The sequence below is a fragment of the Cyclopterus lumpus genome, chromosome 15 (assembly GCF_009769545.1).
Source record: "Cyclopterus lumpus isolate fCycLum1 chromosome 15, fCycLum1.pri, whole genome shotgun sequence".
NCBI lineage: Eukaryota > Metazoa > Chordata > Actinopteri > Perciformes > Cyclopteridae > Cyclopterus > Cyclopterus lumpus.
In genome coordinates, this window is record NC_046980.1 from 22,742,868 (window position 1) to 22,769,752 (window position 26,885).

A 26,885-nucleotide genomic window follows, 5' to 3' on the forward strand; every position below is an offset into this window, starting at 1 on the left:
TACTTATTGGTGTCAGAGGTGGATGAAATAATCAGCTGCCTCTATTTCATATTGTTGCTGTGCTCTTTGGTTTTCTTCCACGTGTGTGTGTGTGTGTGTGTGTGTGTGTGTGTGTGTGTGTGTGTGTGTGTGTGTGTGTGTGTGTGTGTGTGTGTGTGTGTGTGTGTGTGTGTGTGTGTGTGTGTGTGTGTGTGTGTGTGTGTGTGTGTGTGTGTGTGTGTGTGTGTGTGTGCAGGTCAACATGAGGCGGAGCAGGTGGACTACCTGGGTATCTGCTGGCAGACGGTCACAGACTCCCTGACCTGCACGCGGCCGCTGGGTCCCGACAGGAAGACCACGTACACAGAGTGCTGCTGCCTGCACGGAGAGGCCTGGGGCATGGACTGTGCCCTGTGTCCCCCCAGAAACACGGGTACACACACACACACACAGGCGCAGATACACCATCTTTCTCTGCACTGACACAAAGGAACTCGTTACCCGTGGCAACGGGCTGCCGACGTTTCCACTCCAGAAGGAACATTCTCATGTTAAGGTTTAATAAAGTAAATGTAACACGTAGCTCGGACATTAATTAATTAGTAAAGACGGTGAATAAAAACAACTGCCAAAGAGCAACAGGAGGAATTAACGCTCTAATATTTCATGTCATTACTGCAAGCGTTGAAATTAAAACTTGATGGCTTCATGTTGACCGTGTGAGTGTAACCCTGATGGTTGTGTGTAACTACATTGATTTCATTGTAGTTACCCCCCCCCCTCAGATCTATTGGTTATTGCCATTCTTGACATTGGTTATTCTGTCTCCGTTCAGAGGATTATGCGTCCATGTGTAACCTTGGCGGGCGGCGGGCGTACGGTCACGACGCCCTCGTTGCCGGGCCGACCCATGAATATGAAGTGAGCCCAGACGGTCCTCCGTCGGCCGAGCAGCGGGCCGTCCTGCCGTTCTACGAGAACGTGGAGCGTGAGTATTCTAAGAGTTATGCTTCCTGAATCACAGGAACTATTTGGAAGAACTAACATCAATCAGGTCTTATGTATACTTTACTATGCACATTAATAACAATATTTCTGTAAATGTACAATATTGACACTAGTCAGGGGGCGCACAAACAATGAATAGTGAGAATAGTGAGTGTCCTCATTCAGGAGACTCTGAGCCAACTACTAACGAGACATGAACACATTCGAAACACACAGCGAGTAAAATAAGAGAGAACTATGTGAAAAAGGACAGAATAAAAAGAGTAAGTGAAATATATAAATCAGTCAGACACAGCTAAATAAAAACATAAGAATGAATGGACCACAAAGAGAGTTCATCCAGGGAGCAGTCGATGGAAAAGCTCAGACAACAGCCCACTGGTCTCAGATATTTACCAGTTAATACCAAAATGATCAATTGAGAAGAAGGAACACACAATTAATGTGTGAAGGTGGATCATTGATGTCCCTGCTTTATAGAAATAGGATGGAAAAAATATGATTTGGCTGTGAAATGTCCACTAAGTTTATCTCGGAGGATTGGCGTAGTTATGAGTTTTCATAACTCGTGTGAGTGAGCGTTATATTAAATATGCAGGTTCAACTGATTTTTCATTTCACAGCGCTTCGCTGCCATCTAGTGACAATAAAGCTACCAACGCATTAGAATGAGTTCCTTTAAAGGATGTCATGGAGGAGTCAGCTGGTCCTGATTCCAGACCTCTGCATTGAGATGGAGAGCCACCGTGTTCTTTATCAGAGGACTGAACATTGATGCATGTTAAACACAACATTAGAAACTTAAGGCCAGGGCTCTTATGTTGTGTGGATTAAAGCCAGATGTTGTTAACTACTGTAATTATTTTATTTAAGGGATAAACATGGTTGGGGGTGTTCGGTATAATAAAACTCAAACTACATGTTTTTTTTTTTCTGGCCTGTATTTGTTTACATTTTCCCAATCCCGCGTCATTAAAATATGCAGATTTATCTGATGGGTGGACATAATATTGTCGTGTAAAAGGCAGGTTGTGGACTCGGTGTGTCTCTTCCTGCTGCAGACCCACTCAGGGCCTTTGAGGGCTTGCGGGCGGAGGAGTGCGGGATCCTGAACGGCTGCGAGAACGGCCGCTGTGTCCGGGTCCAGGAGGGTTACACCTGCGACTGCTTCGACGGGTACACCCTGGACCTGTCCCGCATGGCCTGCGTCGGTAAGAGGGCGCTCACCCACAACGACAACACACACCAACGCCGCGTAACCTTTTAAAACACCTGTCGTATCTGTCCACAGACGTGAACGAGTGTTCGGAGCTGAACAATCGGATGTCCTTGTGTAAGCATGCAAAGTGCATCAACACGGTGGGCTCCTATCGGTGTGTGTGTCTGCCCGGCTTCACGGCCTCGGACAAACCCAACTACTGCGTGGCGTCAGCACGCGCAGTGAGCGTGGACAGACACTAGGGGGCGACGAGAGACACTAAAAGCCACGCGCACAAGCTCGTATTGCTATACTTGTGAGGACGTCCACCGACATTCAGCCACTGCAACAACAAAAAACTCCACACTAGACTTAAAGTTGAACTCTCTGGTTTTTGGTTAACGTGTCCAGCAGCACTCGTGAATCCCAAAAAACACTTCAGAGTTGCTCATCAAAGGTGACCTTGAGGATAGTTTGAGATTTTGGGGTAGTGTGACGAAATCAGGGGGTTCAAAATGCCCCAAAATCTAAATCACACATAAACCTTAAACCTTGCCTTTGAATTAATCTAATTCTTATTCTTATTTTACTCCATCATTTAAAAACTAATCCAGATCTCCAGGATATGTATGTGTATTCACTTCCTGCATTTCCCTTCTGCTCTACAGCCCTGTGGATTTATTTTGTTGTATTTTGTTTTCCATCATTTTTTTTTTTTTTTGTTAAACCTGTCCTATATATATATATTATAAAGTACTCCCAATGTTAAGACCAATTTTTTATAAGAAAATATACTAGTATAATTCTTAATGAACTTTCAGACTATGCTGTTGACATGCAACTTGCTTTGGTTAAAAAAAAGTGACATGGCAGCAAGTCAAAAGGAAGTTCCGAGGGCATTAATATTCAGAGAATGGTATAAAATGGTAAAGGGTAAATGTGGTGTGCCCGGTACAGAGTGATGTTGGCCAATTGTAGGTCAAATGTTTGCTATGTTTACTGTTTTAGTTTTCACGTGTTTGAATGCTAGTGTTTGCTAAATAGCACAAAACCGAACATCGCAGCTCCGGCTGATGGTCTGTTTATTTAGTCATAAACCAAAGAATTGGACACGTATAAAGAAATTGACCTGATGATGGCGCTAAAGACAAAGGTCAGGGGGTCACCAAAGACATGTCAGCTGACGTCCCTCGAGCAATCCCCAGGAACGTTCGAGCAACATCACTTTCTTACTGAGCTCAACATTCGATGAGTTATGTTTAATATGGTTTTATGTATTTAAAATGGTTCAAATCAAGCTAAATTAATGCCAAACATTATCCTCATCTTGCTATATTTTAAATGACAGACTTGTTTTAATCCATGAGGGGACATTTGGTCCTTAAAGTATAGAAATACAACAAACACACACACATACTTACTTAATCGACGCCCATATATCCTGCACTGTAAAGCATACACACGACATGAAACAACGAGTCATTTACTTGAGATGAAGATTCAACTTAATCTACTATCAGGTGCCTCTGTTGGGGACAGAAACACACAATTGTAAAAAAAAAAAAAAAAAATCCATGTTTTGTCTGTTGCTTTTCTAAGTTTGTGTCTTATTTTGTTCTTAAGTAGCGTCGTTTGTGTGTTGGAGGCCGTTTTGCTCATTTAACGTATCGACAAACCCACGGACTTGTGCTGGGGGATCCAGTTGTTTTTCTACCCGGTCACACTGATTGTGGATATTTAATTATGTGAAGAGGCCAACTGTCCTGCCCCCTCTCTTCCTCCACTGCCATAAAGAATCACCAAATCCTTGAATATGCACATGTTGACGTTCTAGACTAAAGTTGCGAATGTAAAGCCTTTTAAAGACGCTTTTTGTTGGATTTTGTCTCTAGTTTGTAAGAATGGTAAAATGCAATCATAAAACTGGGACATAGTACAACGCCCCGTGTCTCACAAAGAACTAAAAGACGTTAAGTTTCCTGGTATTGCTTCCTATTGTTCCTTCAACATGTATATGTTGAGATGACTGAAATGCATTGTTATTTGTCATAATTCTCTTAACTGCATGTTGCTGCATGTTGCCAGGTTGTGAAGCTGCTATGGGCCAGCGATGGGAGAGGAGAAACTTGTGTACATTTAAACAAGAGAGGGGGAAAAGGCTCATGTATTTGTAATTTGTACATGAATAAATAGCTTTTTCTATGAATTCATACTATAGTGTACATTAAACCTCTTGGTAATAAACCACAAATTGTGATATTTGCATTGGCTGGCCTTTCAGTTTTTACTGTTTGAGTAATGCATCGGCGAGTCATATTTATATTTTGCATTTGAACAAATTGTGAAAGATTGTCATTACAACGTACTCTGATTCATATTCTTTATATCTTCCACTTTCCAATAGTATACATTGTATGTGCTTAGCCCCGCCTCCCTTCAGTTACAATGATGAACAACATAAACAAAAGCTTTTAAATCTTCTGCTGAAGGAATCACGTGTGACTGTGAAGCCATGAAGTGTTTGAGATATTGGAGCCAAATCTTGATTAATATACACGTTTAACAGATAAAACTCCAGATAAAACATCCATCCATCCATTTTCAATACCGCTTATCCTCATTAGGGTCGCGGGGCGCTGGAGCCTATCCCAGCTGACATAGGGCGAAGGCAGGGGACACCCTGGACAGGCCGCCAGTCCATCGAGGGCACATGTAGGGACATACAACCATTCACTCTCACATTCACACCTATGGGACATTTAGAGATCAATTAACCTGCAGCATGTCTTTGGACTGTGGGAGGAAGCCGGAGAGAACCCACGCTGCCACGGGGAGAACATGCACACTCCACACAGAAGGACCGCTCCGACCGGGAATTGAACCCGCGGCCCTCTTGCTGTGAGGCGACAGTGCTAGCCACTACACCACCGTGCAGCCCAGATAAAACATTTGACCTTAAATTTTCGTGGAAATAAATTGAAATTAAAATTCAGTTTATTTTGTATCGCCCCAAATTACAAATGTGCCTCAGAGGGCTTTTCAATCTGTACACATACGACATCCCTGACCTTTGACCTCACATCTGATCAGGAACAACTCCCCCAAAATAAGAAAGAAAGCTCAGGAGAGCAACAGAGGAGGACCCCTCCATCAGGTGTGTACAGAATGAACAATAATAATCATAATAGAAGCAGTAATTGTATTGGCAATACCAACGGCAATGCAACTAATAATAATAATAATAAAGATAATATCAGGAGGTGTCAGGTAGGACGAGGGTCCAGATATAACCACGATCCATGTAAACAGAAGGAGATGGAGAGGAGAAACAATCATAATCTGTTTTCAATGCAGTCCTACAGGGGAGGGATGATAACTCAAAGGGAACGTCAAACCGATGCTTCACCCGTCGTTTCCTTCAGGAGGAACAGCCCATAATACAGGAAGGAACTTTCAGCACAAACAATCAAACCTGAATCAGTTTAAATCCCTCATCACATCTACGTAGGTTTAGCTCAAGGTCAGGTGGTGGTCTCACTATCTCCATCCCAACCACGTCATTATGAGACATCAGAGAAACTGACCTCTTCCAATCCAATGTTGAAGCTTTATTTTGAAAAGACACTGTGCAATGTTGAGACTCTAGGAATTACATTTAGAAATAACTCAAACTCAAAGATTCAGTGGGCTGAAGAGGCCGAAGACACCACATAGTTTTGAGGAGCAGTCTGATTAATGTTCATAAACATTGAGAGAGCAACCAGAAAACAGACAGGAAGTAGTTTGAGGGGGAACCAGAAAACAGACAGGAAGTAGTTTGAGAGGAACCAAAACAGACAGGAAGTAGTTTGAGAGGAACCAAAACAGACGGGAAGTAGTTTGAGAGGAACCAAAACAGACGGGACGAGTCATTAGTTTCCATTCAGTGGCGTCTTTCATCCATCCAAAGATGAACTTTATGTTTTCTTCTTATAGATCAGCGTTCGCTAAATATCTTCTTGTGTTTGATTTCAGTTCAAATTAGTATTATTTTTTAGTTTAGAGGGTTAGATGTTTCATACTTAATCTCATTTTTATCTACCCAGGATCTCCCTCATTTGTCATTTTAGTTCATTTTATCAAATGAAATCTTAAGAGGTTTTTATTTGTGTACTTCGTCATTGTCACGTGTTGAATAAAGTGTCTCCTGGACCTGTCAACACGTCCATCCAGGGCTCAAACCCACAATGTTCAAAGGCCTATTTATTTTGATAATGTGATGATATCTCAGTAAATTTCTCCAGACAGATTGCACACATTGCTCTGTGTTAGTTTCCTTTGGTGTACGGCACAAACCATTTGTTAAGCAACAACAACAGGCTTTGAATAAGCCAATTACATTTGCAGAGATGCGGGAGGCTGTCGATGACCAGAAATATATAAAGAATTCAAAGATATTTCAAGGTTGTCCACTGTCCCCACTTCTGTTATTCAATGAGCCGAGGCTCTTAGAAAATGGAGCATATTATTTCTTTATTTTCTGTACGCGGATGATATACTGCTATTTCTCCGCAACCCTAAACAATCAATTCCCTCTGTGCTTTAGACAATCAATGAATTTGTTTGATCTTTTTCTTCTTGTAAGAATCTATGTGGGTAAATCTACTGCCCTACCACTTGGAGGCAGTAGAGACCCAGATAACGGCATACTATCTCCATTGAATTGGTCTCACAATGGCAAATATCTGGGAATCCATACCGCCTACCCACTGGAAGATCTGCTGAAGATGAATCGATCTCCTGCCCTTAAACAGATGGCAGCCATCTAAGTAAACTAGCCTGATAGCCGTTATTAAAATGTATATACTCCCAAGAATGTTGTACCCGTGTAAATGATACCTCACAACATCCAAACTGCCAGTCGTAAATGGGGGTCCAGCAGTACCAAACTTTAAATACTATTATTGGTCTATATAGTTGAAAGATTTATCAGAATGGGTGCCACAAGTGCCTAAATCAATATACGTAGACTTTGCATAGCGAGGATGTAACTCGTTATCATTCTCAAGTGCATTATTCTTAAATAATGTTCAACTTTATTGTGAGTAACATTCTGAACACATGGATTAGTGTAAAGAAGAAGTTTTCTATCAACAGAAGATACTTTTTAAACACCGATTGTTAATATTCCCTATTTCATTCCTTCCTGTGTTGACCTGGTTTTAAAGAGTGTACCACACATGGAATCCAGGTGATAAATGATCTCTATGAAAGTGGTACCATGAAATAATCAACTTCAGGTTGAGGACGAGCTACCCAAGACAGTTCTGATTTGTCCAAATCCGCAGCTTTTTAACCTCTTGACCCCAATATAAGGAAGCTCAGGGACCAGAGCCGATAAAGACACTAATTCACCAAGTCTGCCAGCTGAAGAGGAACAAAATAAGCTACGTTTACCATAAACTGTTCTCCTTTAGTAAGATTAGTACTCCAAGCAGCAGGCAATCACTGATCTCTAATGGAAAACAATTATGTTAAATAGCTAAATAATATGCAAATCCCAGTAAACAGTTTAAGGTTATACATAAATTATAAACTACCCCATGTAACAGGACCCCATATGACAACAACTGTTCCGGCGTATGTTTAAGGTGTAAGCAGCATTTTGGCATCTATCATTTAATGTGGCTATCTGGAAATTCATAACCTTTGGGTTGAAATTGGTCACCAAATATCTTCCATAATACAATGTCCTATTAATCTCAATCTTTTTCAATGTATCTTAGGCCTATACGCTGCCTCCACGGTATTAAACAGATATAAGAGAACCCCCTAGTCTTTATGGTTATCAATCTTACAGCATTAGCTAGAGAGCGCCTTTCTGCTGTTTTTCTTTAATATTGCTTGTGTCTGACTGCATTTAGCTGTCATGTTTTACATATAATTCTGGACATTCTGCATGTTTGGCCAGTAAGAAATGGTTGTAAGCATGAGGATGTACAACTCTGGGAAAGCCCCGAAGAGTTGAGTGCACAATATTCATTAATATTTCATTGTTATAGCAGGTTTAATATGAAGGATGATGATTTATGTCTGTGTTGTTTTCTTGTATGTTTTTTAAAAATGTTTTTATCAGAGTCTGATTGTTCGTATAGTTAATTGTTATGCTGTGTAATGTATTATTATTATTTTAATTTTTAGTTAGCATGTAACCTGTATAAACTGAAAATAAAAGGATTGAAAGACTGAACTATATATTAATGTTCCTGATAAGGAAGTCCTGTGGCTGGGCGGCAATGCAAAGGGGCGCCAGCTAAAATGTCCAGGGCACCAAATATTACTTATTACAATATGTTAGCATATTGAACCTGTACATGAGGCTGGCCACCAATTAAATGAAAAGCAGAAGAACATGTCCATGTTCCATCTGGATTAGATTATAACTCCGCTCCTCCCCTCGGTCACAAGGCTACTCCGTGATATTTGCACACCGACCTTGTTTCCAGTAAACTCTGAATCTATTTATAGACTGCGTGAGGGACAGTGTTTGTGGAAGTTATCGGAGACAGAGTTAACCTGCAGCACTTGAAGTTCACTCTGACTCTCATTAGCGATCCCGATGAGCACTAATAATACTGGATTATGATTTGCTTGGCGGAGGTCATCTGGCAGTGATGTGTGTCGGGGTCACGGCGAGGAAGGTAAGGTCCTGATGCTTTGTGCCTCGGGAGAAGACTCACACACAGCAGGTGTATGTAGGAGGTCATGTCGGAGCAATTCTATATTATCTATATCTATATTTGACATATTTAGCAACAATCTTTGCTACAAAGTAGGTGATACTGTAGATCTTTTAGGTGTTAAATGTGTGTCTACACTGCACTGCTCAGCAATCAGAGGATCACTTTCCTGTCGATGCTTAACGTTGGAGAACCTTAGTGACCAATAACAATACTTTAGGTTTACCATTGAAGGGAAGTATGCAATCTGGTCAGAGCATAAATCACGTGTACGAACATCTAGTTGCGCTGGTCATTTTTATGATTTTCTCCGCTTGCTCTGTTAAATACAACTGTGTGGTCACATAATTGTGATCTTGTAGTTTCATCCCGAGTCCTTTTGTTTTGTCATTCCAGTAAAAAGTGTCCTTTGGATCTCAGGAATGTTCACTTGTTACTTCTGTTCCTCACACACACACGGTCAGAACTGAAATGATATTCTAATCAGTCAGGCTAAAGGTGGTGTGTATGTGTGTGTATGTGTGTGTGTGTGTGCGTGTGTGTGTGTCTTGGTTGCAAAGGTCACATGTCTTAACAGGCATGATCCTTTGGGGTTTGGCTTTAATGTCTTTTTATATTTATCCTGTCATTTGTAATTCAAATATGTACGACGAGAGCGTACGTCTAACCGGAGTCAAATTCCATGTATGTGCACACACACGTGGCCAATAAAGCTGATTCTGATTCTGAAGCATCTCGTCCACGGACACATCGACATGGGCGAGCGGCGGCGGGGGATCGAACCGCCGATCCTCTGAATGAAGGACGACCCTGCTCAGTGGTACTGCTCAGAACATTGGGGTATAGCATCTTCTCCACACCAGTGAGTGCCCGTTATTCGTCATGGGAGGCTGAACAAAACGTCATCATCGTCCACTAATTATGTCATAAAATCGGGGTCGTCTGACCCAATTCACGTGTCTCCTTTTGATCTTAAATGACTGTAAATGACCCGGAGCCCCAGCGTCTCCACAGTAGCTGCCGTGCAGCCCTTTGTGCTCAAAGTGTGAGGGACAATACGAGTTGGAGTTCAATTCTTTGTGTGCAGCCAGGCAGCAGGATGTGCTGTCAGTGTTTTTGTTTAGGCAGACATTTTTAGAAGCTATGAGAGACAAAACAATGTGTACAACGTCATTAGAGGGGAATATGGGATGGGTTGACCCCCTCGCACGAGCACAGAGCAACAATGTGGACACACACACACACACACACACACACATTTCCTCCACCCTACTTGTGAAAATGTAGAAATTTACTCTTAGAGGAGATTTAAAAAAAAAAAAGAGATAAGCTTCAACTGCGCTGAGTGGCCAGTGGTCCACTGGACGTCTGACGAACTACGTCACCGTGAATGTCGTTTCAGACAGGAAGACAGAAACAAACAGAAACGTGTGCACGGGCATATTGTGATACGTTTCCTGCTCTGCTCTTTTCCACTTTACCTTGTGTGCTCCCTATATTTAGCTCAGTCCAGGGAAACCAACCAACACGGGCAGGAAAACTATGTTGGGAAAGAATTGCAGGAAGTCTCGTGGCCATTCAGACAAACAACTCAGACACTGGGATCAGTTGGTGGCTGAACACGCAGCAGTAGGCCCGCGCTCTCTGGTCTGAGACAAAGGGCTTTGGAATGATAGAGGGCCACCTGAAGACTGAGCTACACCAGGACCGCTAGGCTGGCTCCAGGAGCCTTTTGGACCCTGCTGGATTTTGGGTTTTGAACAGGCAGAAAGTGGATCTATACGGGAACACGTGTGAAAGGGTCCATGTGGTCTTGGCTGGTTGAAAGTCTCTCTTGAGGTAAGGTGCATACATGGTTGCCGAAATGTTTGAATGTACAACCTGCATCAACATTAAAAACCATAAATAATAAATGTCCATACATAAGGTAATACCTATAATACCTAAAGTATCTTAGTGTCACGTGGACGTTCTCTGATATCGTGCCGGTTTGGATGTCGATCACGTTAGAAATCGTACTTGTCTTGTTACTGATCTGCCAGATATGGGGTGGGATACTTGTCTTAGTCGTATTTGTCATCTTTTAATAGATATGCTGATTCTAATCTAGGTACATGGCGGTGTGAATAGAATATGACGTAGTAGCCGGTTACCATGAATACAATCAACGTCTCCTAGATGAGGAGAACAATGGAGAGAAGTCACATAACTAACCCATGGACATAGAGGACAGTACACTTATTGTCTAACATTTACTACACTGAGCCTTCTTTCGGTTCAAGTATTTAACTCAATTCAGTTTAATTTGTATAGCTCAATCACATTACAAATGACAAATTATCCTCAGAGGGCTTTTCAATCTGTACACATACGACATCCTTGACCTTTGACCTCACATCGGATCAGGAAAAACTCTTCAGGATCAGGATCCGTCCATGAAACGGGTTCGACAATGAATCTGTGAATAAACACGTCTTCTCAACATTAGTTTGGGGTTTGTAGTCATCTTTCATCTCTGTGCTCTCATCCTTCAAACTCATTGTGACCGTTGGAGGAATATTTCGGCATTCAACTAATTGTAATACATTATCATAATTAAATCAGGACAAAAATACCTCAAGTTTATCTATTACTTTATTAGCAATTATTATTCATTGTGTGTAGGTTGGGGAATAGTATACGAACACATTATATACATGGAGAGATCCCCTGAATCAAAACTTTTGATTGAAAACACACTGCATCTTGCAATATGCTGCACACGTAAATGGAGAGTTCGGTAGTGAATGTAGCTCTGGCACCTAACACCCTTCATAAAGTTCTGAAAACGTCAATGATAGTTGTCTCCAATAATTACACATATAGTATAACATACAAACGTGTATTGTTGTGGAGCTCACAGTGGCCTGTTCTTCGACAGTAAAGTTTATTTACTGTACGAAAGTCAGCCCGCATCTCATTTAAGTTGGTGTTGATCATGCAAAAACAAAAAGAGGAGACATCATAAACACTTATGACATATGACTTATGTCATTTGAAAGGCACAAACAGTGTTCTACCAATAGGAAAACAGCTGCAGCTGGAAGTCAGTCACTAAGATGGATCCCTTCATTTAAACAAGGCTCTACGAGCATAATCATGAACAGTTTATATACAGATATAATACTTTAGTTTAGGATTCGTAAACGGACATAAATAGCCAACGCCCCCCACATCGACCCCTTATCTCCCATGCAGACGATCATCCTGTCGATCCACATGCGGCGCTTCCTGTTTGTGTTCGTGGTCCCTGATTGGGTCCTCGAGTTAAAAGGTGCAGCTGTTTACGATTGCACTTTTATTTAAGTAATAATGTTAGTTCAAATTAGCACCAATCAACGGGGGGAACATGACTTTTGATTGCGTTGTAAATATTGTCCCGTCCTTTGGTGGAGTTTTATATGTGTTCCATATAAGTGTGAGCGTCATGTGACGTGTTCTCAGGCGAAGATTGGACATCCGTATCGCCGCTCAGTGTTCTTAAATAGTTGATTATGATGGTGGTTTGGATTGTTCTGAAATCTGTAATGTCGGTTTTTACTGACAAAAACAACTGGAAAATCAACAGATTGTTATTTTTAAGGGATATATTTGTTTAACAGCTATATTTGACAGGAAACACAAGTTTTCACTTGTGATTTTAACAAAAATATTGTTCAATGTTCACCAATGGTATTGGGCTGCATGGTGGTGGAGGGGCCAAGTTTGCATGTTCTCCTCGTGGCAGCGGGGGTTCCCTCCGGGTTCTCCGGCTTCCTCCCACAGAACAAAGACATGCAGTTTAGGCTTAGGTTAGTCGGAGAGCCCTAAAGGGCCCTAGGTTGTGTGTCTCCAGGGTGGGCCAAATGCTATTTAATACACAGTTCAAAAATGTCTACACAAACATTTTGTAACTCACGACTATGACGGCTTTTTCTTTTTTACAATGTTGAGATCATAAAACACTCACAGTAGCCTTGAATCAGACAATAACAGCCATAGTCATGCTGATAAGCACAACCTCTGAGGACCATGCAGACACAGTCGGGTACCTAGTATCCAGCGGCTGGTGGAATATTCTTTTGGTAGCCAGCCAATAAATGTCAGCAAACATCCCATGATTCAATGCAAAAAAAGGATCAAACACACACTTTGTAGTTACATATTTTGACATAATAAGGACATCTTATTCATACAATTCAGTATATTAATATATATATAATATTATAATATTCAGTATAATATGATATATAAATACCATATAATATAAATATACAATATAAATATCCTAAATATAGTATAATAAAATATGAATATCGTATAATATAAATCACATATACTGTATATATATATATATATATATATATATATATATATATATATATATAAAATATAATATAGCATGTTTATATTAATATATATTATATTGTGTCCTGGTGTTCTCATGTTTTCTTAATTCTTCCCTTACTCCCGTATCTGTCCATGCTGGATCTGTCCCCGTTGATTTCAGAAGCACAATACGGCATTAGCACGTTAGCATCCAGCTAGCCAAACCTTCCGGGTGTCCCGGTCTCTACAGGTGTGTAGTCTTCCTGTGAGGTTCATCTGGGCCCAGTTGTTTCACCTGTGGTTCCTCCGCCAAAGTTCTTCTCTCTAACGAGTCTTGGAGGAGACATTTTAGAGGGTCGGTTCTCCTTGAAGAGAAGTCGACTTTGGCCCAAAGCTGAATCTATTTTAGGACGCTGATTGGCTGCATTGTATGTCACTAATTTATATCTTTAATCAGTAATTGGCTTAACTGCTTCTTAGACCCGCCTCTTCTGGGCCAAATCGATTTGGCCCCAGCGCAGCTGAGACATGCAGACAGGCGGAGAGGACGGGCAGGAAAAGCATATATTTTGTGCGGATATTCTATTTCACAAATATTACTGGGTATATTCCATATTTCCAAAACACAAGTGGCCCTCTATTGGCCAGCAGCCACAGGTTGTATCCTTTGTTCTTGTCTGCTGTGTGCATGTGTGCACCGCCTCCTTCCTGTAAATCCTTTCCTTACGTCTCTACACTAAGTAGTTATATTATGATTCATATTTTATGGACAGCACTGACACAGTTCTGGCCTAATCAACCAGTTCACTCTCTATTGGGCTTTGATTGAATGTGAAAAGTAAGCACACGGCCATGTTAAAGGATGAAGGGGATGATTGGGGTTGAATGGAAACTGCATATGCAATATGCATCTGTGTTTTTAATCGTTTTAATAACATCTTATTAGAAGCTAATGAAGTACAGCCGGGGGATTAACCACACTAACTAACCAGGCGGTGGAAGTTATGCACTCACTGATGAAACAAGACGAGTGAGTGGCTGTAAACACACACACACGCACACACACACACACACACACACACACACACACACACACACACACACACACACACACACACACACAGTCATAAACTCAGAGCCCATCTGCCTAAGCCGCCGTACCGGCTGTCTGAACCCAAGGTCGATGTAACATCTGTCTGCAGCAGCAGACGACACAGACCTGTCTGCCCTGAAGCTCTGAACCTCCATCCCTCTGTTCACCGGCTCGGCCTGCGTCTGCATCCCTGTGACAACACACGTCTTAGATGTTCCTTCTATAAGCAGCTCCATTACATAAAGGAGCTCAGGTAAAACACGTAAATCTGGCTTTTTGGTAAATTGCTTCTGCAACTATTCACGTAATTACAATGAAAATCATCTCTGTGATGTGTTTTACATTGTTTACATCTGGTTATTCTAAAGAAGTGTAGTTGTACCTTCGCACACCTTTGTATCTTTTGTTGGATGATATTACTTTTTTTAATTAAAGGGACAAAATCTTCTTTCTTCAATTCTTATGAAGAAATTCGCCGAATGCAGATTAGTCCGATATTAAAGTTGCACTAATCAATGTGTGTTGTATTAAACTACTATGTGTGATGTGATGCTAGTAGAGTGATGAACAACTCTGCAGTATCAGAGGAGAGTTTATTTTTCAGGTTTGGGTACTTTGGAACAAACAAACAACACAATACATGATATGATTATACTGCATTGTGTTGTGAGGAACGCACTGTGGGTCTCTGTAGGTGTGTGCGCACAAAGAGCCTTGTGTACACTGGTATTTATAAAGGAAGGATGTGCTCACCATACTTCAGACCACAGTACACATTTTTATTGCTGTGGGTGATGTGATTGTGTTTTTATTAATGCAGGCTGTGCAGCGATCTGTACAATCTTTAATAAGTCTTGGACTTTGACATCAATGAATGTGTATGCTCTGGTGCCTATACTATCCACTACACTATATATATATATATATATATATATATATATATATATATATATATATATATATATATACATTTATTTATTTATATATATACATTTATTTATTTATATCTATATATCTATATATTCTCACCTCAGTTTTATATTTATAATAATATAATATAATAATTAACAATTTGTTCCTCCTCTCAAATTGTGCAAGTTAGGATTTAGACATGTAGTGATAGTTAAGATTAAGATTAAAACCAAGGGTAACGTGTAATCAGTGGTGTGTGTGTGTGTGTGTGTGTGTGTGTGTGTGTGTGTGTCACATGGCAGGCTGCTGTGTTTACCAACAGGAGGAGGTCATACTGTAGCGTAGTATCAGCTCCACCATGTGAGCCTCTGCTCCCCATCCAGCAGCAGTCTGAGTATCTCTGAGATCTTTCCCGGATGCGTACTGTTAGCTGCCGTTCAGGGGGTGAGTTTGGACTGCTTGTGAAATCTAAATGATGACTGTTGTGTGATATTTTACAACCAATAGTTTCTGCAACATTTAAGGTTATTTTTTGCTTTTGAAGATGAATGAACAAAATGGGATGGACAGTTTTAGGGAGTGGATTTTCAGCCCAGGCTTCATTGTGTGTTGTTCAGGCTGTCACTGTACAAATCCAAGATGGCCCTGAGTCGCTGTCTTACTTTGTTACATGTTGTGAAAGTTTCTTAATGTGTGGTGCGGCTTGTTGGAGATGTACTGTGTGTGTATGCAGGTGTGTGTCTGATCATAAGTGTGTGTGTGCACCTACGAGCCCCCGATGTCACTGGACTGTAGAGCGCAGAATGACGCATCCCCAAACCACAGGCAGACACACAGCGACCCATTGTGGAGGCAGAGAAGCACAAGTCATGCTAAAGGGCACAGCTGACTGGTACATGCACAGCTGAGCGCTGAAACCAAAAGGAAGAAAAACACAAGAGTGTGTCAGTGTGTGTGTCCCGTAGCAATTGACATATAACACGTTAATGTTTTACGCACTGTGACGGCAGCGTGGTGGAGAGAACACTTTCAGACTTTCAGAGTGGCCTGTTTGTTGTTTGTGAGGCGTTCATGCGTCACGCTGTCAGTAGCGAGCATGAAGTGACTCCTTTTACTGACACATCTGCTTAATATTTCATGACTTAAAGAGTCACATTTTATACCACACTTACTTCAGAGGGCTCCGAGAAACGTCCGACGCCAAGGACGCTTGAGATTGAGTCAACAAATGAGTCCGTAAACAACCAGTCAGCAATTCATGCGAGACGTTTCACTCCATTTGAAAATTGTGAGAAAAACAGGCAAGCGCTGCTGTATTGTGAAACTATGAAATATTGTCTGGCTGGGGGGCTTTCTGTAATGAGTGTTGCTCTTGAGGATCTGGTTTCCTCCCACACACGAAAAGACATGTTAATGACCAGTAGGTGTGAATGTGAGGGTGTTACAAATTACTATGTAAAGACATATAACTTCCAAATTACTTGACCTATCCTCACCAAATTGGTATTATATGTCCACATGTCATCCCTAAACGTACCCTAATTCTTTCATAATATTCAAACATTAGAGGGCGCTGCAGTCAATCACTCAATATCAGCATTTTTAGCCTTTTTTCACGTTTTGGGGAGTTGTAAAAGAACAAATTCCTCCTAGAGATTAAACCCGATTCATTCCATAGTCGGGCAGTATGATCTTGAGACATTATCAGTCAAATCCTATTAAAAGATTAAAAAAATATTAAACTATGTGCATTTGGCGCAATGGCAAAAAACACCATTCGCCATGAAAATGGAAGTTGTTTTAATCCTGCCAAAAATAATCATGTATGAAGCTAGTAAAGTCCTGAGCAGTACATGAAGAAACTCAATTTTAAATCTGTTGCACATTACATGCAGAGACATGACCTGTTTGATCTGCCTTTGCAGGTCAAACAGGTCAGACAGGTCAAAAGCATTTTGTCCTTCTGAAGCCCAAAATATATCCACATATATCTTCATGCATTTATAGATGTGGTATTTGGCACGACCGAAGATGAAGAAATTCTTCCTTATAACAAACAAAGTCTTTGTTATTTCACATTAAAGTATAAATATGTTTGCATAAATAATGTATATATGCATGTTCAAAAGGAGGATTCTCTTTTCTTTTGCTTTCTTTTCATGGGCCAGACTGGAGAGTCGAGGGTCACAAGAGGTTTTCAATCAGAAATAGGGTTGAAGGTTTTCCTATGATTATAAAATGTAATATGTTACTCTGAAAAAAGATTTTATCCTCACACTTAACAGGTAATAATGAATATTTATTATTTTCTCATTTATTTTAAATTTCTGATGGACTTCAAACTTCTTTAACAAATGTAATAGAAATCAAGTTTGAGGGACCATGGCTGTTATCATTGTAATCACCCTCTTCTGGCAAATTTCATGTAAATCTGTCAGTTATGATATGACAACCAAAAGCCAATAACCCAAATATTGTCTGTTCGCCATAGTTTAAACTATTTGTTCCCAAATGTTTGCTATTTGAATATTTGTTCTTAAAGTAGCAAATCACACTGGTGTGGATCTGTAAATAGATTTGGCAGCGATGCGTTTGACGAGCGCTTGAATGTCACAACAACTTATGTTGTTGTGCAACAGATAATGCAAAATCTATTTTGAGCTGTCTCTTGACAACAGAATCCAAAAGTTTGCCACACTTTGCTTGATAGCTAAACCAGGATTTGGAGAGGATGCTAAATCCTTCAAGCAGCCAGCAAGGCCGGCCCTTAAGAATATGAATATGGAAACATGTATTCATACTTTGTGGGTCAAATACATAACGCTTATGAGGCGTAGGGAAGCTGGCGTGCGCCAGAAAATGACGTCATCACGGCGTGCGAAGGCTCCCCAAGTAGGCGCTTGGTTTAAACTTTAAACTTTAGTAACTTACGTGACTGACTGTCACAAACTGTTCACTGATAAAAATCAATATTGTACAGAATGTGCTTTTAAATGCTTTAGAAACAGGAGGCCTTAAAAATCTTTGTGTGAAATAAGTTCCTCGTCGAGCTCGGGGAGTTGAATACTTTACGTCGGCCTCAGAGCGGCTTCGGTGCGTTCAAGTGTGGCTCAACAAACTTTTTATGGCTTTTGTCATGTGTTCAGAACATAATGGCTTGTCGGTAAATGTCAGTCTGGTTTGACGTTTTAACCAAAAGTGTCTGTAACATTTCTTGAGTATTGAGCATTTTTAATAATCAGATCTATTCCTCTATGAAGACAATCAGAGAGATCAAGGAGACATTATTATTGTGTTCAAAAGTATATGAATGAAAACACTGAAAGGCATTGCAGGCATTTGTTTCTTCCTACAGGCGCATCAGATCATATAAATCAATATCAATATACGTGAAGTGTGTGTAGATAGATATGTGTATCAAGGTTCTACGGACAAATATGAAATGATAAGGTAGGTCACATCTTTAACATGTTTACATATTTCCTCTGGTCCTCCCTGCTGAGACACTGGCTTCATCTGCAGATGATAATAATAATAATAATAATAATAATAACAATAATAATAATAACAATAATACAACTAATAATGATAATAATAATGTACACTTTATTGATCCCACAGTGGGGAAATTCAGGTCTTATGTTCACAGATTGTAAAGTAGGGATTTGTGATATTGGGCTCTTCAAATAATTTAAATTGCCTCGCATTGATCAACTCAAGATAACTACATCATGATAATCGGATTGCATTTATAAACAGAGGCTCTAATTATGACTATCTAGACTTCATTATATGGTTTGAGTTAGGTAAATATTCTCGACATTATGCTAATAATCTGCAGAATATTTTAGTACATAAAATGATATAACAGCATATTAAAGATGGCTCCACCTCCACCAGCTACATCATTATATTGCTTAATGCATTATAAATATGAATCTAATGATATACAAAAATATAATAACATTGAAAAAGAGTAGTCTTTCTCCATAATAAGTACTTAAAGTACATTTAGCTCATGGTACTTGGCGTTGCAGTAATCCCGTGTATTGCTCAACGGACCGGGGCCCCGTAGACAGACGGTGTGATTACGCAACAGAAAGACTTTCATTGGCCGGGAGGGTCGACGAGTTGCCGTGGCAGCGATGCCGGTGCCGGGCCTTCGGCTTTCTATTTCGGTTGCTCAGCTGTTGGCCGATACGGCGACTGGAGCCGCTGTGAAGTCGAGGAAAGGAGCTTCAGCAGGACAAAGGTCACGGTTCGGGGAAATGAAATGATCATTTATTTTGTTTTTCACTTTATTATTGGTCCGTTGACCCAGGTGAAAGAACTCTAATTGTAACATGTTAAAGAGACACAAGAGGAGACACATGAGACACAAGAGGAGACACATGAGACACAAGTGGAGACACATGAGACACAAGTGGAGACACATGAGACACAAGAGGAGACACAAGAGGAGACACATGAGACACAAGAGGAGACACATGAGACACAAGTGGAGACACATGAGACACAAGAGGAGACACATGAGACACAAGAGGAGACACAAGAGGAGACACATGAGACACAAGAGGAGACACATGAGACACAAGTGGAGACACATGAGACACAAGAGGAGACACAAGAGGAGACACATGAGACACAAGAGGAGACACATGAGACACAAGTGGAGACACATGAGACACAAGAGGAGACACATGAGACACAAGAGGAGACACATGAGACACAAGAGGAGACACATGAGACACAAGTGGAGACACATGAGACACAAGAGGAGACACAAGAGGAGACACATGAGACACAAGAGGAGACACATGAGACACAAGTGGAGACACATGAGACACAAGAGGAGACACATGAGACACAAGAGGAGACACATGAGACACAAGAGGAGACACATGAGACACAAGTGGAGACACATGAGACACAAGAGGAGACACAAGAGGAGACACATGAGACACAAGAGGAGACACATGAGACACAAGTGGAGACACATGAGATACTAGAGGAGACACATGAGACACAAGTGGAGACACAAGAGGAGACACAAGAGGAGACACATGAGACACAAGAGGAGACACAAGAGGAGACACAAGAGGAGACACAAGAGGAGACACATGAGACACAAGAGGAGACACAAGAGGAGACACAAGAGGAGACACATGAGATACTAGAGGAGACACATGAGACACAAGAGGAGACACAAGAGGAGACACATGAGACACAAGAGGAGACACATGAGACACAAGTGGAGACACATGAGACACAAGAGGAGACACATGAGATACAAGAGGAGACACATGAGACACAAGAGGAGACACAAGAGGAGACACATGAGATACTAGAGGAGACACATGAGACACAAGAGGAGACACAAGAGGAGACACATGAGACACAAGAGGAGACACATGAGACACAAGTGGAGACACATGAGACACAAGAGGAGACACATGAGATACAAGAGGAGACACAAGAGGAGACACAAGAGGAGACACATGAGACACAAGAGGAGACACATGAGACACAAGAGGAGACACATGAGACACAAGTGGAGACACATGAGACACAAGAGGAGACACATGAGACACAAGAGGAGACACATGAGACACAAGTGGAGACACAAGAGGAGACACAAGAGGAGACACATGAGACACAAGAGGAGACACATGAGACACAAGTGGAGACACATGAGACACAAGAGGAGACACATGAGACACAAGAGGAGACACAAGAGGAGACACAAGAGGAGACACATGAGGAGACACATGAGGCACAAGAGGAGACACAAGAGGAGACACATGAGACACAAGAGGAGACACATGAGACACAAGAGGAGACACATGAGACACAAGTGGAGACACATGAGACACAAGAGGAGACACAAGAGGAGACACATGAGACACAAGAGGAGACACATGAGACACAAGAGGAGACACAAGAGGAGACACATGAGATACTAGAGGAGACACATGAGACACAAGAGGAGACACATGAGACACAAGAAGAGACACATGAGACACAAAAGGAGACACATGAGACACAAGAGGAAACACATGAGACACAAGAGGAGACACATGAGACACAAGAGGAGACACAAGAGACACAAGTGGAGACACATGAGACACAAGAAGAGACACATGAGACACAAAAGGAGACACATGAGACACAAGTGGAGACACAAGAGGAGACACAAGAGGAGACACATGAGACACAAGTGGAGACACAAGAGGAAACACATGAGACACAAGAGGAGACACATGAGACACAAGTGGAGACACATGAGACACAAAAGGAGACACATGAGACACAAGAGGAGACACAAGAGGAGACACATGAGACACAAGAGGAGACACATGAGACACAAGTGGAGACACAAGAGGAGACACATGAGACACAAGTGGAGACACAAGAGGAGACACATGAGACACAAGAGGAGACACATGAGACACAAGAGACACAAGAGGAGACACCAGACACACAAGTGGAGACACATGAGACACAAGAAGAGACACATGAGACACAAAAGGAGACACATGAGACACAAGAGGAGACACAAGAGGAGACACATGAGACACAAGAGGAGACACATGAGACACAAGTGGAGACACAAGAGGAGACACATGAGACACAAGTGGAGACACAAGAGGAGACACATGAGACACAAGAGGAGACACATGAGGAAACACATGAGACACAAGAGGAGACACAAGAGACACAAGAGGAGACACAAGAGACACAAGTGGAGACACAAGAGACACAAGTGGAGACACATGAGACACAAGTGGAGACACATGAGACACAAGAGGAGACACAAGAGGAAACACATGAGACACAAGAGGAGACACATGAGACACAAGAGGAAACACATGAGACACAAGAGGAGACACATGAGACACAAGAGGAGACACAAGAGACACAAGTGGAGACACATGAGACACAAGAGGAGACACAAGAGACACAAGTGGAGACACATGAGACACAAGAGGAGACACAAGAGACACAAGTGGAGACACATGAGACACAAGTGGAGACACATGAGACACAAGAGGAGACACAAGAGGAAACACATGAGACACAAGAGGAAACACATGAGACACAAGAGGAGACACATGAGACACAAGAGGAGACACATGAGACACAAGAGGAGACACATGAGACACAAGAGGAGACACATGAGACACAAGAGGAGACACAAGAGGAAACACATGAGACACAAGAGGAGACACAAGAGACACAAGTGGAGACACATGAGACACAAGAGGAGACACATGAGACACAAGAGGAGACACAAGAGACACAAGTGGAGACACATGAGACACAAGAGGAGACACAAGAGGAAACACATGAGACACAAGAGGAGACACAAGAGACACAAGTGGAGACACATGAGACACAAGAGGAGACACAAGAGGAGACACATGAGACACAAGAGGAGACACAAGAGGAGACACATGAGATACTAGAGGAGACACATGAGACACAAGAGGAGACACAAGAGGAGACACAAGAGGAGACACATGAGACACAAGAGGAGACACAAGAGGAGACACAAGAGGAGACACATGAGACACAAGAGGAGACACAAGAGGAGACACATGAGACACAAGAGGAGACACAAGAGGAGACACAAGAGGAGACACAAGAGGAGACACAAGTGGAGACACATGAGACACAAGAGGAGACACATGAGATACAAGAGGAGACACAAGAGGAGACACATGAGATACTAGAGGAGACACATGAGACACAAGAGGAGACACAAGAGGAGACACATGAGATACTAGAGGAGACACATGAGACACAAGAGGAGACACAAGAGGAGACACATGAGACACAAGAGGAGACACATGAGACACAAGTGGAGACACATGAGACACAAGTTGAGATACAAGAGGAGACACATGAGACACAAGAGGAGACACAAGAGGAGACACATGAGACACAAGTGGAGACACATGAGACACAAGTTGAGATACAAGAGGAGACACATGAGACACAAGAGGAGACACAAGAGGAGACACATGAGACACAAGAGGAGACACAAGAGGAGACACATGAGATACTAGAGGAGACACATGAGACACAAGAGGAGACACAAGAGGAGACACATGAGACACAAGAGGAGACACATGAGACACAAGAGGAGACACATGAGACACAAGTGGAGACACATGAGACACAAGTTGAGATACAAGAGGAGACACATGAGACACAAGAGGAGACACAAGAGGAGACACATGAGATACAAGAGGAGACACATGAGACACAAGAGGAGACACATGAGACACAAGAGGAGACACATGAGATACAAGAGGAGACACAAGAGGAGACACCAGACACACAAGAGGAGACACAAGAGACACAAGAAGAGACACATGAGACACAAAAGGAGACACATGAGACACAAGAGGAGACACAAGAGGAGACACATGAGACACAAGAGGAGACACATGAGATACAAGAGGAGACACAAGAGACACAAGAGGAGACACAAGAGGAGACACCAGACACACAAGTGGAGACACATGAGACACAAGAAGAGACACATGAGACACAAAAGGAGACACATGAGACACAAGAGGAGACACAAGAGGAGACACATGAGACACAAGAGGAGACACATGAGACACAAGTGGAGACACAAGAGGAGACACATGAGACACAAGTGGAGACACAAGAGGAGACACATGAGACACAAGAGGAGACACATGAGACACAAGAGACACAAGAGGAGACACATGAGACACAAGTTGAGACACAAGAGGAAACACATGAGACACAAGAGGAGACACAAGAGGAAACACATGAGACACAAGAGGAGACACAAGAGACACAAGAGGAGACACAAGAGACACAAGTGGAGACACAAGAGACACAAGTGGAGACACATGAGACACAAGTGGAGACACATGAGACACAAGAGGAGACACAAGAGGAAACACATGAGACACAAGAGGAGACACATGAGACACAAGAGGAAACACATGAGACACAAGAGGAGACACATGAGACACAAGAGGAGACACAAGAGACACAAGTGGAGACACATGAGACACAAGAGGAGACACAAGAGACACAAGTGGAGACACATGAGACACAAGAGGAGACACAAGAGACACAAGTGGAGACACATGAGACACAAGTGGAGACACATGAGACACAAGAGGAGACACAAGAGGAAACACATGAGACACAAGAGGAAACACATGAGACACAAGAGGAGACACATGAGACACAAGAGGAGACACATGAGACACAAGAGGAGACACATGAGACACAAGAGGAGACACATGAGACACAAGAGGAGACACAAGAGGAAACACATGAGACACAAGAGGAGACACAAGAGACACAAGTGGAGACACATGAGACACAAGAGGAGACACATGAGACACAAGAGGAGACACAAGAGACACAAGTGGAGACACATGAGACACAAGAGGAGACACAAGAGGAAACACATGAGACACAAGAGGAGACACAAGAGACACAAGTGGAGACACATGAGACACAAGAGGAGACACATGAGACACAAGAGGAGACACCAGACACACAAGAGGAGACACAAGAGACACAAGAGGAGACACAAGAGGAGACACATGAGACACAAGAGGAGACACATGAGACACAAGAGGAGACACAAGAGGAGACACATGAGATACTAGAGGAGACACATGAGACACAAGAGGAGACACAAGAGGAGACACAAGAGGAGACACATGAGACACAAGAGGAGACACAAGAGGAGACACAAGAGGAGACACATGAGACACAAGAGGAGACACAAGAGGAGACACATGAGACACAAGAGGAGACACAAGAGGAGACACAAGAGGAGACACAAGAGGAGACACAAGTGGAGACACATGAGACACAAGAGGAGACACATGAGATACAAGAGGAGACACAAGAGGAGACACATGAGATACTAGAGGAGACACATGAGACACAAGAGGAGACACAAGAGGAGACACATGAGATACTAGAGGAGACACATGAGACACAAGAGGAGACACAAGAGGAGACACATGAGACACAAGAGGAGACACATGAGACACAAGTGGAGACACATGAGACACAAGTTGAGATACAAGAGGAGACACATGAGACACAAGAGGAGACACAAGAGGAGACACATGAGACACAAGTGGAGACACATGAGACACAAGTTGAGATACAAGAGGAGACACATGAGACACAAGAGGAGACACAAGAGGAGACACATGAGACACAAGAGGAGACACATGAGACACAAGAGGAGACACAAGAGGAGACACATGAGATACTAGAGGAGACACATGAGACACAAGAGGAGACACAAGAGGAGACACAAGAGGAGACACATGAGACACAAGAGGAGACACAAGAGGAGACACAAGAGGAGACACATGAGACACAAGAGGAGACACAAGAGGAGACACATGAGACACAAGAGGAGACACAAGAGGAGACACAAGAGGAGACACAAGAGGAGACACAAGTGGAGACACATGAGACACAAGAGGAGACACATGAGATACAAGAGGAGACACAAGAGGAGACACATGAGATACTAGAGGAGACACATGAGACACAAGAGGAGACACAAGAGGAGACACATGAGATACTAGAGGAGACACATGAGACACAAGAGGAGACACAAGAGGAGACACATGAGACACAAGAGGAGACACATGAGACACAAGTGGAGACACATGAGACACAAGTTGAGATACAAGAGGAGACACATGAGACACAAGAGGAGACACAAGAGGAGACACATGAGACACAAGAGGAGACACAAGAGGAGACACATGAGATACTAGAGGAGACACATGAGACACAAGAGGAGACACAAGAGGAGACACAAGAGGAGACACATGAGACACAAGAGGAGACACATGAGACACAAGTGGAGACACATGAGACACAAGAGGAGACACATGAGACACAAGAGGAGACACATGAGACACAAGTGGAGACACATGAGACACAAGTTGAGATACAAGAGGAGACACATGAGACACAAGAGGAGACACAAGAGGAGACACATGAGATACAAGAGGAGACACATGAGACACAAGAGGAGACACATGAGACACAAGAGGAGACACATGAGACACAAGTTGAGATACAAGAGGAGACACATGAGACACAAGAGGAGACACAAGAGGAGACACATGAGATACAAGAGGAGACACATGAGACACAAGAGGAGACACATGAGACACAAGAGGAGACACATGAGATACAAGAGGAGACACAAGAGACACAAGAGGAGACACAAGAGGAGACACCAGACACACAAGAGGAGACCAACTAGTGGACAAAGTGGAGCATTTAGCAGCTTGTGCACCAGATATTTCCCTCAAGAGTTGTGGAGATCAAAATAGAGACAACAGAAAAAGGGAATACGTCTTACATTCATATATATATATATATATATATATATCCAGTGGCGGCTGCTTTTTTTTTGGTAGCCATCCAATCAATTTCAGCAAACATCCCAGTATGATTCAATGCAACAAAGTATCAAACATGCATTTCTACTTTGTTGTTAAATATGTAACATTTATTCCAACACTGACATAATCAGGACATCTTATTCATACAATTCAGTATATATAATAATATTCAGTATAATATG

The 26,885-nt window shown here is 42.2% G+C and overlaps 2 protein-coding genes across 4 annotated transcripts in view; both read left to right on the top strand.

Moving 5' to 3' along the window:
* The window catches only part of ltbp1 (latent transforming growth factor beta binding protein 1), a 90,919-nt gene extending 86,471 nt beyond the window's left edge, over window positions 1-4,448 (top strand). For all 3 annotated transcript variants that reach the window (XM_034552647.1, XM_034552648.1, XM_034552649.1), the window contains 4 exons: window positions 236-412; window positions 815-967; window positions 2,049-2,198; window positions 2,279-4,448. In XM_034552647.1, coding sequence (XP_034408538.1) covers window positions 236-412; window positions 815-967; window positions 2,049-2,198; window positions 2,279-2,448 — 650 coding nt within the window. In that variant the 3' untranslated portion in view covers window positions 2,449-4,448. The remainder of the gene's footprint in view (window positions 1-235; window positions 413-814; window positions 968-2,048; window positions 2,199-2,278) is intronic.
* A 4,396-nt stretch (window positions 4,449-8,844) lies between these two features.
* rasgrp3 (RAS guanyl releasing protein 3 (calcium and DAG-regulated)) overlaps window positions 8,845-26,885 on the top strand; it is an 81,983-nt gene continuing 63,942 nt past the window's right edge. Inside the window, exon 1 of the mRNA XM_034552011.1 lies at window positions 8,845-8,865. The gene's annotated coding sequence lies outside the window, so the exon portion shown is untranslated. The remainder of the gene's footprint in view (window positions 8,866-26,885) is intronic.